Source organism: Alternaria ethzedia (assembly GCF_023757985.1).
Source record: "Alternaria ethzedia strain BMP 0044 chromosome Unknown scaffold_1, whole genome shotgun sequence".
Lineage (NCBI taxonomy): Eukaryota > Fungi > Ascomycota > Dothideomycetes > Pleosporales > Pleosporaceae > Alternaria > Alternaria ethzedia.
Genome location: NW_026056194.1, coordinates 1,849,318 through 1,865,679, shown reverse-complemented (window position 1 = coordinate 1,865,679; position 16,362 = coordinate 1,849,318). Strand labels below are relative to the sequence as shown.

At 49.9% G+C, this 16,362-nt stretch overlaps 6 protein-coding genes across 6 annotated transcripts; 3 read left to right on the top strand and 3 right to left on the bottom strand.

The window, feature by feature from the left end:
- Positions 1-1,041: 1,041 nt before the first annotated feature.
- J4E87_000604 (uncharacterized protein) lies at positions 1,042-2,973 on the bottom strand (the record flags this gene model as incomplete). The annotated part of the gene is made up of 7 exons (XM_049372259.1): positions 1,042-1,608; positions 1,693-1,862; positions 1,911-2,101; positions 2,156-2,307; positions 2,359-2,482; positions 2,532-2,724; positions 2,781-2,973. 7 exons carry the CDS (start codon positions 2,971-2,973, stop codon positions 1,042-1,044), a joined length of 1,590 nt encoding a protein of 529 aa, XP_049238393.1.
- A 1,110-nt stretch (positions 2,974-4,083) lies between these two features.
- Positions 4,084-6,180, top strand: J4E87_000603 (uncharacterized protein; the record flags this gene model as incomplete). Its single annotated transcript, XM_049372258.1, has 9 exons — positions 4,084-4,195; positions 4,248-4,276; positions 4,326-4,709; positions 4,760-4,836; positions 4,888-4,986; positions 5,033-5,096; positions 5,151-5,286; positions 5,336-5,503; positions 5,555-6,180. 9 exons carry the CDS (start codon positions 4,084-4,086, stop codon positions 6,178-6,180), a joined length of 1,695 nt encoding a protein of 564 aa, XP_049238392.1.
- A 388-nt stretch (positions 6,181-6,568) lies between these two features.
- Positions 6,569-7,144, top strand: J4E87_000602 (uncharacterized protein; the record flags this gene model as incomplete). The annotated part of the gene is made up of 2 exons (XM_049372257.1): positions 6,569-6,720; positions 6,781-7,144. 2 exons carry the CDS (start codon positions 6,569-6,571, stop codon positions 7,142-7,144), a joined length of 516 nt encoding a protein of 171 aa, XP_049238391.1.
- A 532-nt stretch (positions 7,145-7,676) lies between these two features.
- J4E87_000601 (uncharacterized protein) lies at positions 7,677-8,513 on the bottom strand (the record flags this gene model as incomplete). Its single annotated transcript, XM_049372256.1, has 1 exon — positions 7,677-8,513. One exon carries the CDS (start codon positions 8,511-8,513, stop codon positions 7,677-7,679), a length of 837 nt encoding a protein of 278 aa, XP_049238390.1.
- A 4,247-nt stretch (positions 8,514-12,760) lies between these two features.
- On the bottom strand, positions 12,761-14,253 carry J4E87_000600 (uncharacterized protein; the record flags this gene model as incomplete). The annotated part of the gene is made up of 2 exons (XM_049372255.1): positions 12,761-14,007; positions 14,058-14,253. The coding sequence occupies 2 exons, from the start codon at positions 14,251-14,253 to the stop codon at positions 12,761-12,763; spliced, it is 1,443 nt and encodes a 480-aa protein (XP_049238389.1).
- A 363-nt stretch (positions 14,254-14,616) lies between these two features.
- J4E87_000599 (uncharacterized protein) lies at positions 14,617-16,362 on the top strand (the record flags this gene model as incomplete). Its single annotated transcript, XM_049372254.1, has 1 exon — positions 14,617-16,362. One exon carries the CDS (start codon positions 14,617-14,619, stop codon positions 16,360-16,362), a length of 1,746 nt encoding a protein of 581 aa, XP_049238388.1.

The window sequence follows — 16,362 nt, the reverse complement described above, 5'->3', positions numbered from 1 at the left end:
AAGAGCTTAAAGGCGTATAAGTAGTAGTAGAATATATAAAGGTTAGAGCGTATAAGTAGTAGTAGAATATATAAAGGTTAAAGGCCTATAAGTAGTAGTAAAATATATAAAGGTTAAGACGTATAAGTAGTAGTAGAATACTTTATTATAAGTAGTAGTAAAATATATAAAAAGCTTAGAAGTATATTAGTAGTAGTAAGATATAAAAAGACTATAAGAGCTAGTAAGCTAGTTTATAGTAGTAAAATACTCTTATTATAAGTAGTAGTAAAATATAATAAGGTTAGAGCGTATAAATAGTAGTAGAATGTAAGAAGACTATAAAAGCTAGTAAGCTAGTTTATAGTAGTAAAATACCTATAAACTTAATATAAGTAAGTAGTAGTAGAATATAATAAGGCCTTAGAGCTAGTAGGCTAATTATTATAGTAGTAAGATATTTTTATTATACTATAGTAGTAGAATACTCTTATTATACTATAGTAGTAAAATGCTTTTATTATAAGTAGTAGTAGAATACTTTTATTATAAGTAGTAGTAAAATACTTTTATTATAAGTAGTAGTAAGATACTTTATTATAAGTAGTAGTAAAATACTTTATTATAAGTAGTAGTAGAATATAGTAAAGCTTTAATTTACTATACCTTATATAATAATAACTACCTTTTTAACTAATTTAAGCTATTCTACTACTATTATATACTTATATAGCGCCTAAAAAGTATAAAATAATTTCTAAAGTTATATAATAAAATTCTCTACTCTAATTAGACTATAATATAATATATTTTATAGCTTTTAAATATATTATATTTTATAAAACGCATCTTACTACTATTATATAAATTACTTATTACTAAACGTAGGTATATAATAGGTTGTATAATGTTATATTCTTAGCGTTATATTAAATACAATAATCGCTAAACAGGCTCTAAGAGCTAGCACGCTGTAAAGCATCGTGAAAGAGTCACAATCGCTGAGTTCGTTTTGCCAAGTATTGATGCCAGGCAAATATCTAATATCGTTCGAATGTATCGTTACCTGACCTGCACTGCAACCCCATCATCACCCCGGATTTGCGGAGACAACGAATCGGCTCGCAACTCTCTCACTGCGACATCCGGGGACTTCAGCCAATCTTGCTGCACCAAACCTCTCCCGCGCTCGGTCATCTGAAGATGTGGAAGCTCCTCCCGTAATGCGGTGATGCCACCTTTAACGCTACTTGCTGAGATGGCTTTGGCGCGAAGCACGCTCGTCGCGACGCGGGCTGTATCACCACCGTAGCAAACGATATACACATCTTTGCCAGCAAGGTCATGCGCGCTAATTCGCTCGCTTGTGAATGTTGATTCCAACTCTTTCCATTGCTTCTCGAGAACCGCGGCATCCGAGAACGGGCTCGGTGTAGAGGCATTCAGGCTTTGTAGCGGTAGGTTGTACGATCCTGGGATGTGACTAGTGACAAAGTCCTCTGGCTTCCTCAGATCAAGCAGCACGGCACCATTGTCTTTGCCGATAGTCTCAGCGAACTGCGATAGCGCTCGCGTAGGTGTGAGTTCCCAGGCTTCGTCGTAGCGGTACAGGTCGACTGCGGTGAGATTCTGCAGTCATGTTAGCTATGTTTGACAAAGCGCGACAGCGTTAGGGCCAGCCGCGAAGATAGCAAGGGAAAAAGCGCCTCTTACCTCGTTGTGTATAGGTCGAAAAGCGGAATCTCCAAGCTTGTCGAAATATTCATCGATGTACTGATATGGGCCATCGCAGGCCACGAATGCGCAGTCGATGATACCATTGGCACCGGCAAGGTCGGATAACGTGCCGTCATTTTTTCGCTTTTCGAGATAGTTGAACAGCCCTGACAATGTCAGCGGCTATACTTGTACTGCGAGATGGTTCCACTCACCCTGCAAGTTGAACCCTGAAGATGGACCGCAGACCAGACCTGCGCGGCAGAGTGCCAGGGATAGACTGAAAGCATCCTTGGAGCCCACCTCCTCAATGGCATCCACGGAGTCGCGCCATGGGAATTCGACAGGGCTCAAAAGAGCGAGAGATCTAGGTCCTGGAACTCGATCGCCGGCGGCGGTGCAGACACTGGGCACTTGGTTAGGCTACATCTCCATAAACGGTGATAATCTGTCGACTCACCCTAATCGAACCACAGACGGTTTCGCTGACTTGAAATATTGCCCGAGCCCCGTCATCGTCCCAGACGTACCCATGCCCGCGCACATGAGACGAATGTTGGGTAATTGTTGATGGATTTGCGGTCCGGTCCATTTGACGTGCGATTGCCAGTTCTTAAGACATCAGCTTATGCCGCGTCGACTAAAGGTGATGGGGTAGCTTACTGCGTCGTTTTCGTATTGATTGACGTTGAGGATTGCTTCGTCTTTTTCGGCCATGGTTCTAGCTCGATGTATGCCGCCGCGTTCGTCGTGTGGTTCTGGTTGAGAAGGGCCACCAAAGAGCGTACTGCCAGTGAGTTAGATGGCTTCGAGACACAAATGATTCCCGCTCGTACATGTCCAGTCCGAAGAATTGCATGAGCCTAAGTTTTGGAGCCGAAGTCTTGTTGCTCAAGAAGGCGCGAACATCTTGTATCCCGTGATTGATACGAGACACCATGGCCAGAGATATGACGGTAGATCCTGAACTGTACTCGACTACTGTCTTAGACTTCTCCGGGTGGACCTCTTTGGTCAACATGTTCAACGCTGGCGTCGCATTAGCAATGTGAGATGCTGAATACGCGCTTCTACTTCGCACATACCAGGCATAATCTTGACGTTGTTCGAGGGATGCATAGACATCATCTTCGCATGTATCCTGACACCATCGTTGTAGTACGGGTTCAAGCTTGGCGGAATCTCAACGAGAGGAATCATTGGTGTGCGGTCAGGGTCGAAGTAGTTCTGGAGAGCATCTGGGCCCGAATAGGCGTTCAAGTAATTCCGTGAGACCATATTGAAGTGAGCAAAAGTTGTACGAGACAGTACGAGTGTAGCCCAAGCGCTGGAACGGACTGCTCTTTAACTGAGCGCTTTCGCGGTGACACATCGGAGCCTGCCTGTCGAAGTCGATATTGAACCAAATGATCTACAGCACCGGGATATTTTTGCGTGGGCATCATGCAACATGCAACGATGAAGGTGCTCATCGGTGTCACTTCATGGATGCTAGTGCTGGGGCGAAGATCAATCCCGAAGTGGGACTCGTACGGTAGGATTCCCGCTGCGGCCATGGGAACGTCCCGCATCGGCCAAGACGTGTTACTATAATTTAGGGGCGAGAGCGTAACACAGGAGTTTCCTTGACAGGGCTCATTGGACGGGATGGTGATGGTCGTTGATGGCTTCGAGGCACATTGAGGCACATTGAGCACATTGATGGCGGCGAGTCAGGACGAGACGCGCTTGTGCTAGTGTATTTTCGGACTAGCGTTGACGCGACATGGGCCACCCCACGGGTGTTCTGGAGTTCCAAATGTCATAAACCTCGCCATGTGTCGGCCTGACACGACGACAGGGTATGAAAGCACGTCTGACGCGCAGACGTTGCAATTCTTCACCGAAACCCACCCCTGCGTGGAGCACATGCGCATAGTCGCCTTCATTGTACTCAACAGCGTTCCCGGTGAGCGCGCCACGAACTGGACGTGCTGCGACACCAATTGCTTGTTGCAAATTGCTGGTAGCTGCCAGTCATAGTACCTGGGCATAAGAACATTGGCATCCAACAGGACCAAAGAAGCTAGGGCACGAGCGTAGACGCTTACACATCTAGTTTGCATCACCCACTTTGCAAGGATGTATCCGGCTCCTGGCGTCTTACGTTTTCGGAGGTATACACAATGTGGAAGATCAAATGATCGGCGTGGATGGACCAGGTTGAGTACTACATGTCAGATTGCGGTCCCAGACTGCGTTGGCATCTGCACCGACGTTGTCTCCACCGCTTCAAGTCGTAATCATATCTGTCGAGCTCGGCCCGTGTTGAGTCGTGCTATTCTTTCATCAAGCCATCCCAAGACACCACAGACTTCGTGAAGACGAAACATCGAACCTTTCTGAACCATGGCGACAGAAGATCAGCCCCAGGCTACCATGAGCACACCGGACAAATCTCTTGCGGAACCCTCCTCTGTTCAGGCGCCGAAACAGCCTCCAGAATTCAACGAACAAACCAGTACGGTATGCGCAGATGACATTCCGAATTTTGCTAACTCCATACTTCAAAGACTATGTACCAGTCAAGACGATCATCACGGTGGGTACTTACCCGGCTATTCTTCCTTTCGGTACTTACGAATCAGCAGATTTTCCTTGCTTGCGCGAGCGTCGACTTGTTGGCTTTGATGGATCAAACAACACTTGCAGCTAGCTTGACCATCGTCAGCAAGGATCTTAATGCCAGTAACGAAAGCGCGTGGATCGCAGGCGCATACTTCTTGACGTCCACGTCATTCCAACTCCTCTACGGACGGCTATCTGACATTTGGTCCCGCAAGGTGCTCTTGGTTATCGGCATTGGCATCTTCTTTCTCGGCTCACTAGCTGCTTCCTTGGCAACTTCCGCTCTGCAGCTGATCGTCTTCCGTGCATTCATGGGCGTTGGAGGTGGCGGCCTCATGACGGTTGCGCAGATGATCGTATCGGACATTGTGCCTCTTCGCGAGAGGGGAAAGTATCAGGGCATACTTGTAAGTGACGTTGCAATGCGTTCTGTGGCATGCCGCTCACTTCATGTCAGGGCTCTGTTGTAGCTCTGGCGAATGGCATTGGGCCAGTGATAGGTGGTGCACTCGCTTCCCAAAGCCACGATTCTTGGTATGGACACCCTACCGACATCCAATCAAAACAAGACTAAGTCAGTTGCAGGAGGTGGATCTTCCGGCTGAACTTGTTCCTATGCGTACTTACCACTGGCTCCGTCATGTTCTTCATGCCACTCAGAAAGGTCAACGGTAGTTGGAAAAGGTCAGTACTGGCTACTTTCGCTCATGTCAAACACTGACAATATCAGGAAATTAGGAGCAATCGACTTTTTCGGAGCGTTCCTGGCTCTCGCTGGGTCTGCATTGCTCGTAGTATGTTGCGCGACATCATCAGTCATTCATCCTGGCCAACGCTGACCATCCTAGCTCGCCTTGACATGGGCTGGTGGAGAGTACGCTTGGGGATCGGCGCATGTCATTGCAACCCTGGTAGTTGGCATTGCAGTCTCAGCTATCTTTGTCGCGTGGCAGTGGAAAGGCACCAGCGTGCCATTGATACCGAGTAGGTTTGCCCCAGGCAACAGGCAAAGCTTCGTGCTGACTCAGACCAGTGACTATCTTCACATCCAAAGTCGTCAACGGTGCCGCGCTAACCATGTTCGTGAACGGCTGGAACTTTCTTGTTCAGGTCTACTACATACCTTCATTCTACCAATTGGTCTATGGCTACTCAGCCGTAAAGTCCGGAGCGCTACTACTCCCCATCACGCTCACACAAAGTAAGACAATGTATCTCATTCGTATCGGTTCGTGTCTGACTCTCACATGAGCTCTCTTCAGCACCCTGTCAGGCCTTATTGTACACTGGACCGGTCGTTACAGAGAGTGCCTGCTGGTAGGCTGGGCGATATGGGCGATTGGTCTGGGCCTGATATCGACACTCGATAGCCCATCTCTCGGAAAGCAGATAGGCTATGGCCTGCTCGCTGGTCTTGGTCTTGGCAACACACTGCAACCCTCACTCATCGCTGTTCAGGCGGGGGTAGAGCGCAAACACATGGCTGTCGTCACCTCGACGCGCAACTTCGTACGCAATCTTGGCGGCACCCTTGGCCTCGCGATCTCAGGCACTGTGATCAACAACGCGGTTCGATCATCACTGGTTCCGTACGGGCTTTCGAGGCCAGAAATCCGGCTGTTGCTCGATTCTCCAGACATGTTTCGGGAGTCGGTCGGCCAAGAGCGTACCGATCTCGTCAGAGCTGCACTTGCTGCAGCGTATCAGCAGGGCTTCCGGATTGTTTTCATCGTCGGCGCAGTGCTCAATGCGCTTGCATTCGTCGCTGCTTGGTTCCTGATGCCTCAGGTGGAGTTGAGCAGAAAGGACGATGCCCAACTGAAAGAGGAAGGCAAGAAAAGAGATGAGGAAAAGCGCGGTACGACTTCCCCTGCATAAATGTTTTGACCAGGAGTATCAGAAAGGACGGCGAGACGCATGATACAACACGACGAGCCAATTTTTGGACATCTGAGATCCAGCGATGATTGCAACTACCGACGACGTAGGATGGATGCCGGGTAAAAAATAGATTACTATCCATAGAGCCATGATTACTATACACCCTAGCCAAACCGGCCCCACATCGAAGAAGTACACTAATGCCCCGCACAGTTACTATAAGTGCTTGTTTCGTTGTCAAGCATAGATAGTAGCCGGGTAACGAAGCTTAATTGCACATTAATTCTATAATGTCGTTCGAAACCATAGTACTATATCAGGCGAGCATCTCTCCAAACATGAGTAGCATCATGATATTTCATTGAGACTATCGACAACCGCAAGCATGCTCACCACTATTCTCATCGCTCTCGCGCTGACTGCAACCGGTCTCTCACAAGCACCAGAAGGCTACCGTACGGTGTACATGACATCGGCGCAAGATACCAAATTCGTCGTTGTACCAAAGTCACGAGCCGCAGGAGCAACACTCGTGGTGTAAGACAAATGTCTCCTTTTTCTTCTAATACCAATGCATTCGGCTAACGTATATCTCAGGCAAACCCTCACGTCTACGCCGGCGCAATCATGGTACATCAAGTCGCCCAATAACGCCACCTCCATCCAGCTCGCATCCACAACACTCTGCATGGACGCTGGACCGAAGTCTGGCTGGAAAGACATGGCCAACATCTACCTCCGCGAATGCGTTGCTGGGAGTGAACAGCAGACCTGGAACGCCATGGCTGATGGACGTATTGCCCTTGCTGCTAGCAGTGGAACGCAGCAATGTGTCGATCTACAGTATCTGCGTGCTGTGCAGAATAACCCGGTCGGGCTGTATAACTGTGCAGGGCTGGGGAACACCGGGGCGGCTGACAAGGGGATTAATTGGCCTTTGAAGAATGCTACAGTCGTGTAGGCGAATGGAAGGGCGGTTGTACAGCATCTGATGTAGCCTAAGCAGTCGAGGATCTACTTGATTCAATCATCAATGACATGTTCGACGTTGGACATAATCGTTTTGCTCATCTAATTGAATGTACATTGTTCCTCCAGGGATTCGATGGTCTCTCGTCATGAACGGGCTGGCGGGCTCATCAGGCGGACAGCCAAATGCAACATTGTGTGGATCTGACGCCGGCCTGGTCGTCAATGTCGAGAAACTGTATCCGCAATCAGCCAGGAGATGGGGCAAATGCCGTTAATGCGTCATAGTGTCGGAGGGTCGTGAGAACGGACGGAGGGTTGCAGATCAGTCAAGGCGATCCCGGGAAGATGGCGGGGCTGCGCACGAGCCCTCTGTTCCACCTCAGCTTCCGGATGTTCAGTCCGTCCAGAACTTACAACTCAGCCGCCATCACGAGCACCCACAGAAGGCATGCGCCGACATCTTTGTATAGATTTAGAGTATCGTAAGCTATCGAGAATCTCCTGAGCCAAATGCTTACACATTAGCGCCCATAGTATGACACGGTAGACAGATGCTTGAACTGCAAAATCGCGCGCCCATCATCCAACGCCAAACCGCGGAACCTCTCCATGACCATGTCCTTCATTCGCTCCGCCTTTTCACCCTGCAGATGGTAGCCAAACCTGTTCCCTGTGCTATCGTTGCACCAATTCCATAGCGCCTCCACGTTCTCCAGCGTACGCGTGCCAAAACCGCGCGATACCTTCACATCGCCAAACCCAGCGGCGCTTAGATCGCGCTGCATCTCCGCCAGGGTCGAAGGCCATATAAAATTATCTATAGGCTCGCCGAGTTCCGCTAAGACATCATCGCGGACGTCTTGGATGGGTAGATGGAATGCGCCGTCCTGAGTCGCGAGACCAATAGCAGTGCCGGGCTTGGCCAAAGTGGCGGCTTGAGCGAGGAAGAGAGGTTTGTCGCTAAACCAGTGGTATGACATGTTGCAGTGTATGGCATCAAACTTCTGTCCTGCGAACATGGAAAGATCGTGCACGTCGGCGACGTGGAGCTCTACGTAGTGCTTGAGCTCCGGATGTTCCTCCAAGGCCTCGCGTGCCCGCTTGATACTGTATTTGTCTAGATCAAACCCTACGACTTTCCCAGTCGGGCCTACAATTCGCGCAATGTCGAGAACGTCGCTTCCGGGACCACAGGCAGCCACGAGGACGTGTTGGCCTTTGGAGATGTTCATCATTTCTGTCAGGGCATGGCCGTAGCCGCGCTGCATCGTATTCGTGCGGCTGTAGCGATCTGCTGTTGTTTCGGTGGCTGTGCCCCATTTCGTGGGTTCTTCGGCTTGGGTAGCGAGGACGGACATGATGAATAAGATTGTAGGCAGTTCTAAGCAGATGGAAATGGTGATGATTTGGGATTGAAGGTGCAACGGCAAGTCCGGAAGCGCCGAGTACTGTGAAGTTATATGCGTAGGGTATGCTGCGATAAGCACTTACGGGAGAGCAATTGGTTGGCATTTCGTACGAGCCGGCAGATCCTATCGACCTCTACTGCGTGGTCTATACCGAGCGGGGGAGGCCCGAGGATATGCCGTCTCTTGGATCTTCAGTCTGACAGCAACGTCATCCAGATATAGCCGCTTCTAATGCTCCCTTGTAAAAGACCGCAATGGGGCCCGTACAGCTATACACGCCAAGCTTCTGGGTAGGGGGAGGGTTATATACAAGAAGCGGCCTCGGCGTCTCTTTCGCCACCACTCTCGCAATACATACGTGTTTTAGACCTATCAATCGCCACAGTTACAGAAAGACTGCGATGACTGAGGCATTGACTTCGACATTTAAGGTTGAGCGGCCCAAGACGTATCAGACAAAGCGTTCCGCGGAGTCTCCGAGCTCAACTACGTTGACATGTGCTTTTTACAGATAGAGTTTGCACTAGTGTGGGACGGCTATATGCCATATCCAACCTTCTTCTCGATATTTGAAACGCGCTGGATTGCAGAGCTTATACTAGTTCGGCGCCTTGAGTTTATTACATATCAACGTCAGTTCTTGTTAAGGCATTTCTCAAACATCTCACTGAGCGATGGGAATAAACCAGCGGATGCATGCTGATATTGTCGCGCATGAGTACAAAATCAACTGTCTTGAGAAAAGATGCTAGCCCGATAAGAACATTTACGTTCACTCTGACGATTAGACTCCAGACCAAAGCGCCAGTATAGTATCTCCATGGTTATCTCTGAGTTTTGCGATCCCAAGATGCGGAGATCATCTTCGCCACCAACGCCGAAATCAATCGCTACTTTCGCCGAGATGTTGATCACGGCCTGTCAATCAATAAAACCGTCGCCCAGTAAATAGGGTTACATACTACCTTCATAACTCTTCTTACCACTCCGACATTCTTACCTTCTTACTCCGATCGAGGGCGGATCTGGTCGCTCAGCCAAGCAAAGACGCGTGAGTTCATCAGCGAATACAAGAGAAGTACTAGTCATTGGTATCCTTCTTCGATGTTGCGGATCCGAACGTGCCATGTAAGGATAAGATTTACGTATACTGTCTTTGGTATCTTAACTCCATCGGCTTTCATGAGGTATCGGAGGCCAAAAGCATGCCTGTCTATGTGCTGCAGAAGTCGCTTCCATGATACTACCTAGGCATTTTTCCACTCACACCAAGAAACATAATGCTAAGGTTACCAACATCACGCACGCACAAGGCTCTGTCTCGATTGTTAACATCGTATCAAACACCACAAACGCTGTTCACAAACACACCTCCCACCTAAAAGTCTAAATACAAATCATCCCATCATACTCAAGACTTACACCACTAATCCCCATCACAAAACCAACCCCAAACCGAAGCCAGCATGTCAGTAACCTCCTTCATCAAATATCTAGTAGACTCCGTGTCCTACAACTGGAACTGCCACCAATGCGGTAGTAATAACGTGGCAAAAGAGCACCCAGCGCAATGCGCCTCATGCTCGCATTTTCATTGCTGGAAGTGTGAAAACATCATTAACTAAGCTGCGTATGATGTCCAGCTAACTTACCTCATTTGCTGCCACGAATATATGTCTCATGACCAGTCTATCCATATGCTAGCTGCGAATACAATTAGGATTTTACGTGCGCTCAAAGAACTTTGTCTGGAAGACATGTGAATGTCGATGCTTGCACATGAATCACAGAGTGACGACTCTTTCTATTAGTCTCGCACAATGCGCGCACACTTTATGAAGCAATACTAGGCATAAAGCGGTGTACTCAATCGAAGTGATACAATGTTCTTGACATTTTTTAGTCTGACGTACCTGATTCTATAAAAGAGAAGTTCTCACTACTCTCAAAGGCTTCTCTCTCTATACCGCCATACATGATATACCATTATCACTTAACAACTGCACGATTGTCTGGTACCTTAGTTTGCTTCTCAAGCCATCATCTCTTTCTCACTTACTCGCGAAGAAACGGCTTGCGCATCTGCTTCGACAATACTACCCTCAACTATGCTCATTTGCAATAACTCATTTATCGGGCTACTTGCCGGTCTATCCTGCATCTCGGCAGCTCCTCTGGAAACCTTGGCGAGTGAAAGCACTTCGATAGCGGCACATAACACTAGAAATGTAAGTCTTATATCTTAGTCTATGCGACTGCGGCTGCGAGTAACCTTTACTAATACCAAAGTTTAACAGGCCCCTCAATTCTCCCTCCAACTTCTGTACAGCGTCTGGGATGAGGATAAATACCTCTACGTCGCCCAACGAGGGAAGCAAGGAATAGCATATGGACCGTGTGGGGGCGACGAAAAGAACAATTCCTTTGAGCTAATCCATTATACAGAATTAGGCAAAGACTCCCGTCCCAACGCCATCGATCATCCTCCGTTTCCCAGTAAAGAAGTAAGTAAACCATCCTTTAACTACTTAAAATATGCTGACCTCGGATGTTTCTTACAGGTTTCATTCCCTATCAAAGTACCCGGCAAAAAGGACTGCCGTTACGAAGGCAATGGCGTCGACGCTGGCCAGATTCGATGTGGAGATGAGTCTGTCGGAAAGTGTGGAGAAGACCCACAGTACGATGAGCCTACGATCAGGTGTTCATGGGGGACAAAGTACCATCGCGGATATGTCTGCGAGTTCTGAGTACCCGTAGACTTGAGTTTGGGCGTTCCGGAATGGATAGTTGGGAGGCAAGAGAGACGTATAGTGGACTGCAGTCATGTGACGAATCCACTGGAGAGGCGTCGCTTATTGTGTTCATATGATGGCGGATGTTAATGTAGACAGCACACGAGTCTTAGTGTTATTGGAAGATTGTGCGCATCGATCGTGATTGCTGCTCTGGTGATTGCTCCTCGTAACGAGTAGCCGATGTTTCGTCGTCGTACATCTAGAAACGTGGTGCTGATACTGTGAAGGGCGACATGCTGGTGGCTACACGTTGGCAAGCGCGAGACCGGAATGCGGACGAAAGGATACTGTGGCCCTGTATGGGATGTGGCGAATGGCAAACGGAAATGAATGGACCGGGCCGCAAGGAGTATCATATCTGCAGCGAAAACATGTTTGCGGTAGTCAGGTCACGCCGGAAAGAGTGAAGTAGTCCGGGTAGCTGTGGTACCATTACTTCTGACACGTCGTGCAATCTTGGCGTCACTTCGGAGTTGTGTATGTGGTACAACATGGTGAAGTAGCAATACTTTCGATGCTTGCTGTGCCGGCTACGCGATCTGGTAAACAGGTCCTCTTACGGCCTCCTACTACATATCAGAAGGCAGGTGGTAAGATGTCCACGGCTGGCTGTCATCTAACACAGCAACTTCGCGGAAGCCGAGATGATGTTCTACCCTTTTCTCTTCCTCTGGGCCAGTCGCTCCCTCGCAATGCCGGCTAGCACCACCGAAGTGTCGCATTCGATAGACGACACAAACCAATACACGATCCTGGACGAGCTTGACATACCATTGCGATTATCAGCCGTGCCAGGCATCGTCCCTAGTAGCGGGGAACGGATTTGGAAAAGAGATATCGGTAACAACACAAGGGTCAGGACCGAAGCACCCAGCAACCCAAGCGCCCCAGACAATGCCACGCAAGTCCAGCAAACGACAGCCAAAGATCAATTTACAGCTCTCGCGGAAATCATCCTGTTCCCAAGGACTTGCGAAATCGATCAGCAGTACCAAGTCCTCGCGATGGCCGAAATGTTCGTAAACGTCGGTGTCGTTCAAGCTGATCTGGAAGGGGGCATACGCCGGAGCTCGTTCATGTGGGGCGAAGATGTTCCGGGCAAAGAGTATATAACCACATGGATGTATGTGGATATACTTGACGATGGGCCATTGGTGACGTCCAATCTGATAGAAAACATGTTCTATCTGATGATATATGATGAATCCTGCTATGCTACACCAGGCCAGACCAGAGGCGGCAGACTGCGGGCGGTGCATGCGCGTACGGGTAGGGAGCTTGCCAATGTGGTCATAAATGCGGTGGACTCTAGAGACGCGTAGTATTAGGCGATGGATCGCGTGGATTGGGAAGGCAATGTATTTGGATGATCCTTTGGAGTACCCAGGCCCTTCAATCCTATTTCACCTTCAAGTCTTTCATATGCGTATCCGGATCCGCGTCCACAACATACTCGTCCAATTGGACCAAGCCCAGCAGAGCCTCGTCGTCAACAACGTCTGTGGTTGCTGGTCTCTTTTCTGTTTGTTGGCTACGAGCTGCCTTCAGCTTCAAGATTGTCTCTTCATTGTATTTCTTGAAAGCCTTGGGGTTCTTCTTCTCCCTATGCGGATCATGCGACTCGCTCTTGAACTGATATCCTCTAACTCGGGGCCCTTGGCCAGACTTCTCGGGAAGCGTAGGTTCGTAATAGGCCTCGAAAGCGGCCATGTCGGCGTCGAAGGTATCCGCTTCGATGGAGGCGCGAATGCCGGCGAAGAAGGCCGAGAGAATGGCGTGGTTGTGTAGCTGAATGAGTACCCAGCCAAGCATTTCCTTCGCAGCAAGCAGGTGCTGGAGGAAGGCGCGATGATGCTTTGTGCACGCGTAGCATGTGCAGCCTTCAGATAGCGGGGTAACGGACAAAGCATGCTCACCGCTCCACATGTCGATGCCTAGCGAGCGGCGCGCGCTTGTGTTGCCGTCTCCGACGGGCGCTGGGAAGGTGAAGTCGAGGACGATACCCGCGTCGGTCGCGTCGGCGAGGAAGGGCACGGTGAAGACGTCCACGCCCATGCGCACGTGGCGAAGAAGCTCCTGTGGGCTGGCAGGGACGTGGAAGGATAGTCGTGGGAGGTGATGGAGCTGGTCGGGTAGGTCGTCGAGTAGATAGGCGTCGTAGATGGCGAGGCCGCTGATCTTGTCCACCATATCGTCTAGCAGGTGATTCAGATACCATGACTGTAGGTCGCGCTCGATGGGCAGGATGGGCGCAAAGATGCTCCATGCTTTCTCGCCCTCGTCGATAGTGCCCTGCTTGGCTACCATGTCACGCAGCCACACCTCGGTCCTGTCGCTCATCCGGTCTTTCCGCTTGAGACTGATGGCTTCCTGCCCGACTGGTATATCACCCAATCCCACGACGATGTCTGGTTGCAGCTTGCGTGCCGCGGCGGCATAGTACTCGGAGCTGAGAGTCGTGAAGCCGACCGACGTCAGAAGGCGTATCTCGGTGTCTGTATTCCCGTGAGGGCTGGCTATGGGCGGATTGCGACGCGCACCCAGGACGAGAAGCGTGTCTTCGGGGAGGGCGATGAACTTGCGCAACGGCTCAGGCACGTCATACTTGAAGACTGGCGGAGTCTTGTGCGGGCGCTTCTCGACGACTGCATGCTGTTAACGGTGCTTGGTGGCACATATGAGGAACGTTACGTACAGTCCTCGAGCGCGACGTATACCCCACCAACATCGGCGCTCCGTCGGAAGTTGTCCTGCGATACATGGGGTATGACGCCTCTGGATGTGTTGCCAATAAAGGCGGGTGTAAGGATACTCTTGCGTCCCGGGAACGACAGGCGGCCGAGTCGCGGCGCAAGCGAGCCTGACGTCTTGAGGAGCGTGAAATCCAGCATTTCAGCCGGCAGTTGACCAAGTTTCCTCGTCGAGACCCCGTCAGACATGGTAACACCGAAGATCTGATTGTTCAATGTCTAAAGCTTTCTCTCGGTCCATACATCAAGCCGCAGCTGTCGTATACAACTCCGAATGTCGTTGCCTATGGTGGGGCGTCCATGTTCCTGCCGACTCATCGTCGAAAATGTGGATGCGTGCACGTGCAAGCGTGTCAAACCGCGTCAGGCGTCCGACTACCTCTGAATTCTACATCTGTCCTCAATGTTCCCATGAAATGATGGCGGAATCCTTTTATTATCGCATCAGACGTGGTCATGGAGCGCTGAAGCCGCCTCCCACAGCGATTGCCCATGTCTTTACCAATGACCAAGCACGACCACGATGAGCCACCTCGCCAGGCTCTACGCGATTCTACCACGAGAAAACGATATCAGGACCCATTAGTCGTGTTCGTTGTAGTTCTCATCGCTTTCCTGGGCTTCTACCGCATCTACAGCCCTTCCGCTACCACAAGCTCACCATCACCTCACGACAATGACGTCGATATTCAGGTCGTCGAGACTTACAATGAAGACCAACTTCAGGAAGTTGCTGCCTTGATGGACGAAATCTACACCATGCTAGCAAATGCCTCGTTCATTCCGCATGACTCTATCAAGCGTGGCCCACACCAAATCAATTCTACAGCCAGTCCCTGCAGGCGCGATGCAGCCGACCTGCGCTTAATGGAGATCCTCCCATATGTAGACGCCGCACTACTCGACGATGACCATTGGTTATGGGGTGGCACTTTTTCCGATTTCCGGGTAGATAAATTCTTGGGCTACGGCTGTGATCCTGACGAAGCAGACAAAGACCCTTCGTTCCTCATGCGGCCAGGAACGGTCCACTTGACCAATGGCGGCTGGGATGGCTGGGATCTCTACAGAAGTTGGCAAGTCCAATATGACACTAGGAAGAATGCAATTAGGATCTATGAAGGAGAGGAGAGGAGTGATTACCAGCCACAAGTCAATGGGTGCTTGGTTCAATTCCGAGGTCCATACAAGAGCGAACAGTACAGATCTGGTCACAGATGGGAAGACACCCCTGTCATTGGAGCGATCAACTCAACGGGAATTCTCTCGGTGAACAGGCACAGCCGTGATTGGACGAGATGGACCGATGCGCCAACCTTCTTGAGGAGGATCAGAGACGCATATCGGAGCACAGCATGGACACCATGGGTGGCCGCGAACCCCGCTGATGTACCCGCTGATCCGCGCATCCTTCCACCGTCCCACAACCTCACATCATCGCTCCTGATCAAGAACGGCTGGCCCGAAAAGCTTGACATCAATCAGTTTCGGGCTGACTTCATCCGCGCGCAGCATAAGCCGTCAGGACGAGGCTGGGCCGAAGGTGCTTTCCAACAGGTCAGAACTTACCAGGATGATCCAGATGATCCAGCCAACATCTACTATACCAAGAGAATTCGACAAAGATATCAGGATCATGAGCTTGACGGGGAGATCGAATATTCCACTGGAGAATTGAACAGGATGGGAATGGAGGCGGAAAGAGCGAAGAACAGAATCGATCAACACGATAAGGATTACGAAGAAGCGAAACGGCAAATCCAGCGGCTGTGTCCAGACGGAATCTGTGTCGAGAAAGAGGATCTCATTCTTTGGGAGTTCAGAGCACTAGAACAGACATATGCAGAGGCACAGCTCAAACCCGACACTAAGACACTGTGCGAACGCCGCCCTTGGAGGCTGGACGAAAAGTTTTATGACAGAAATTTGTCGTCAGATCAGCACGCAAGTTGTGTCACCCGACTTAACTTGGAGAGACACTGGTTAGAGTTGGCATACCAACAATCCCGCGCCGATGCCCTCGCTCATTGCGCTCGAAGCAACAAGGATCTCCTCCCCCCTGCCTCATTCGAGACCATCGCGAGTATCTACATTGCCGATTATGAAAGTAAATATTACGGGTGGAAGATTGAGGATATCGAAAAGGCTTTGTCTGGTGACATTGGCGATGAAGCCCTTCTAGAGCTCTGGAGCCGATTAGAGGTTCTGGAGGAGCCTCGTTCTTCTTCTGATGACAGACTGTACGACTAG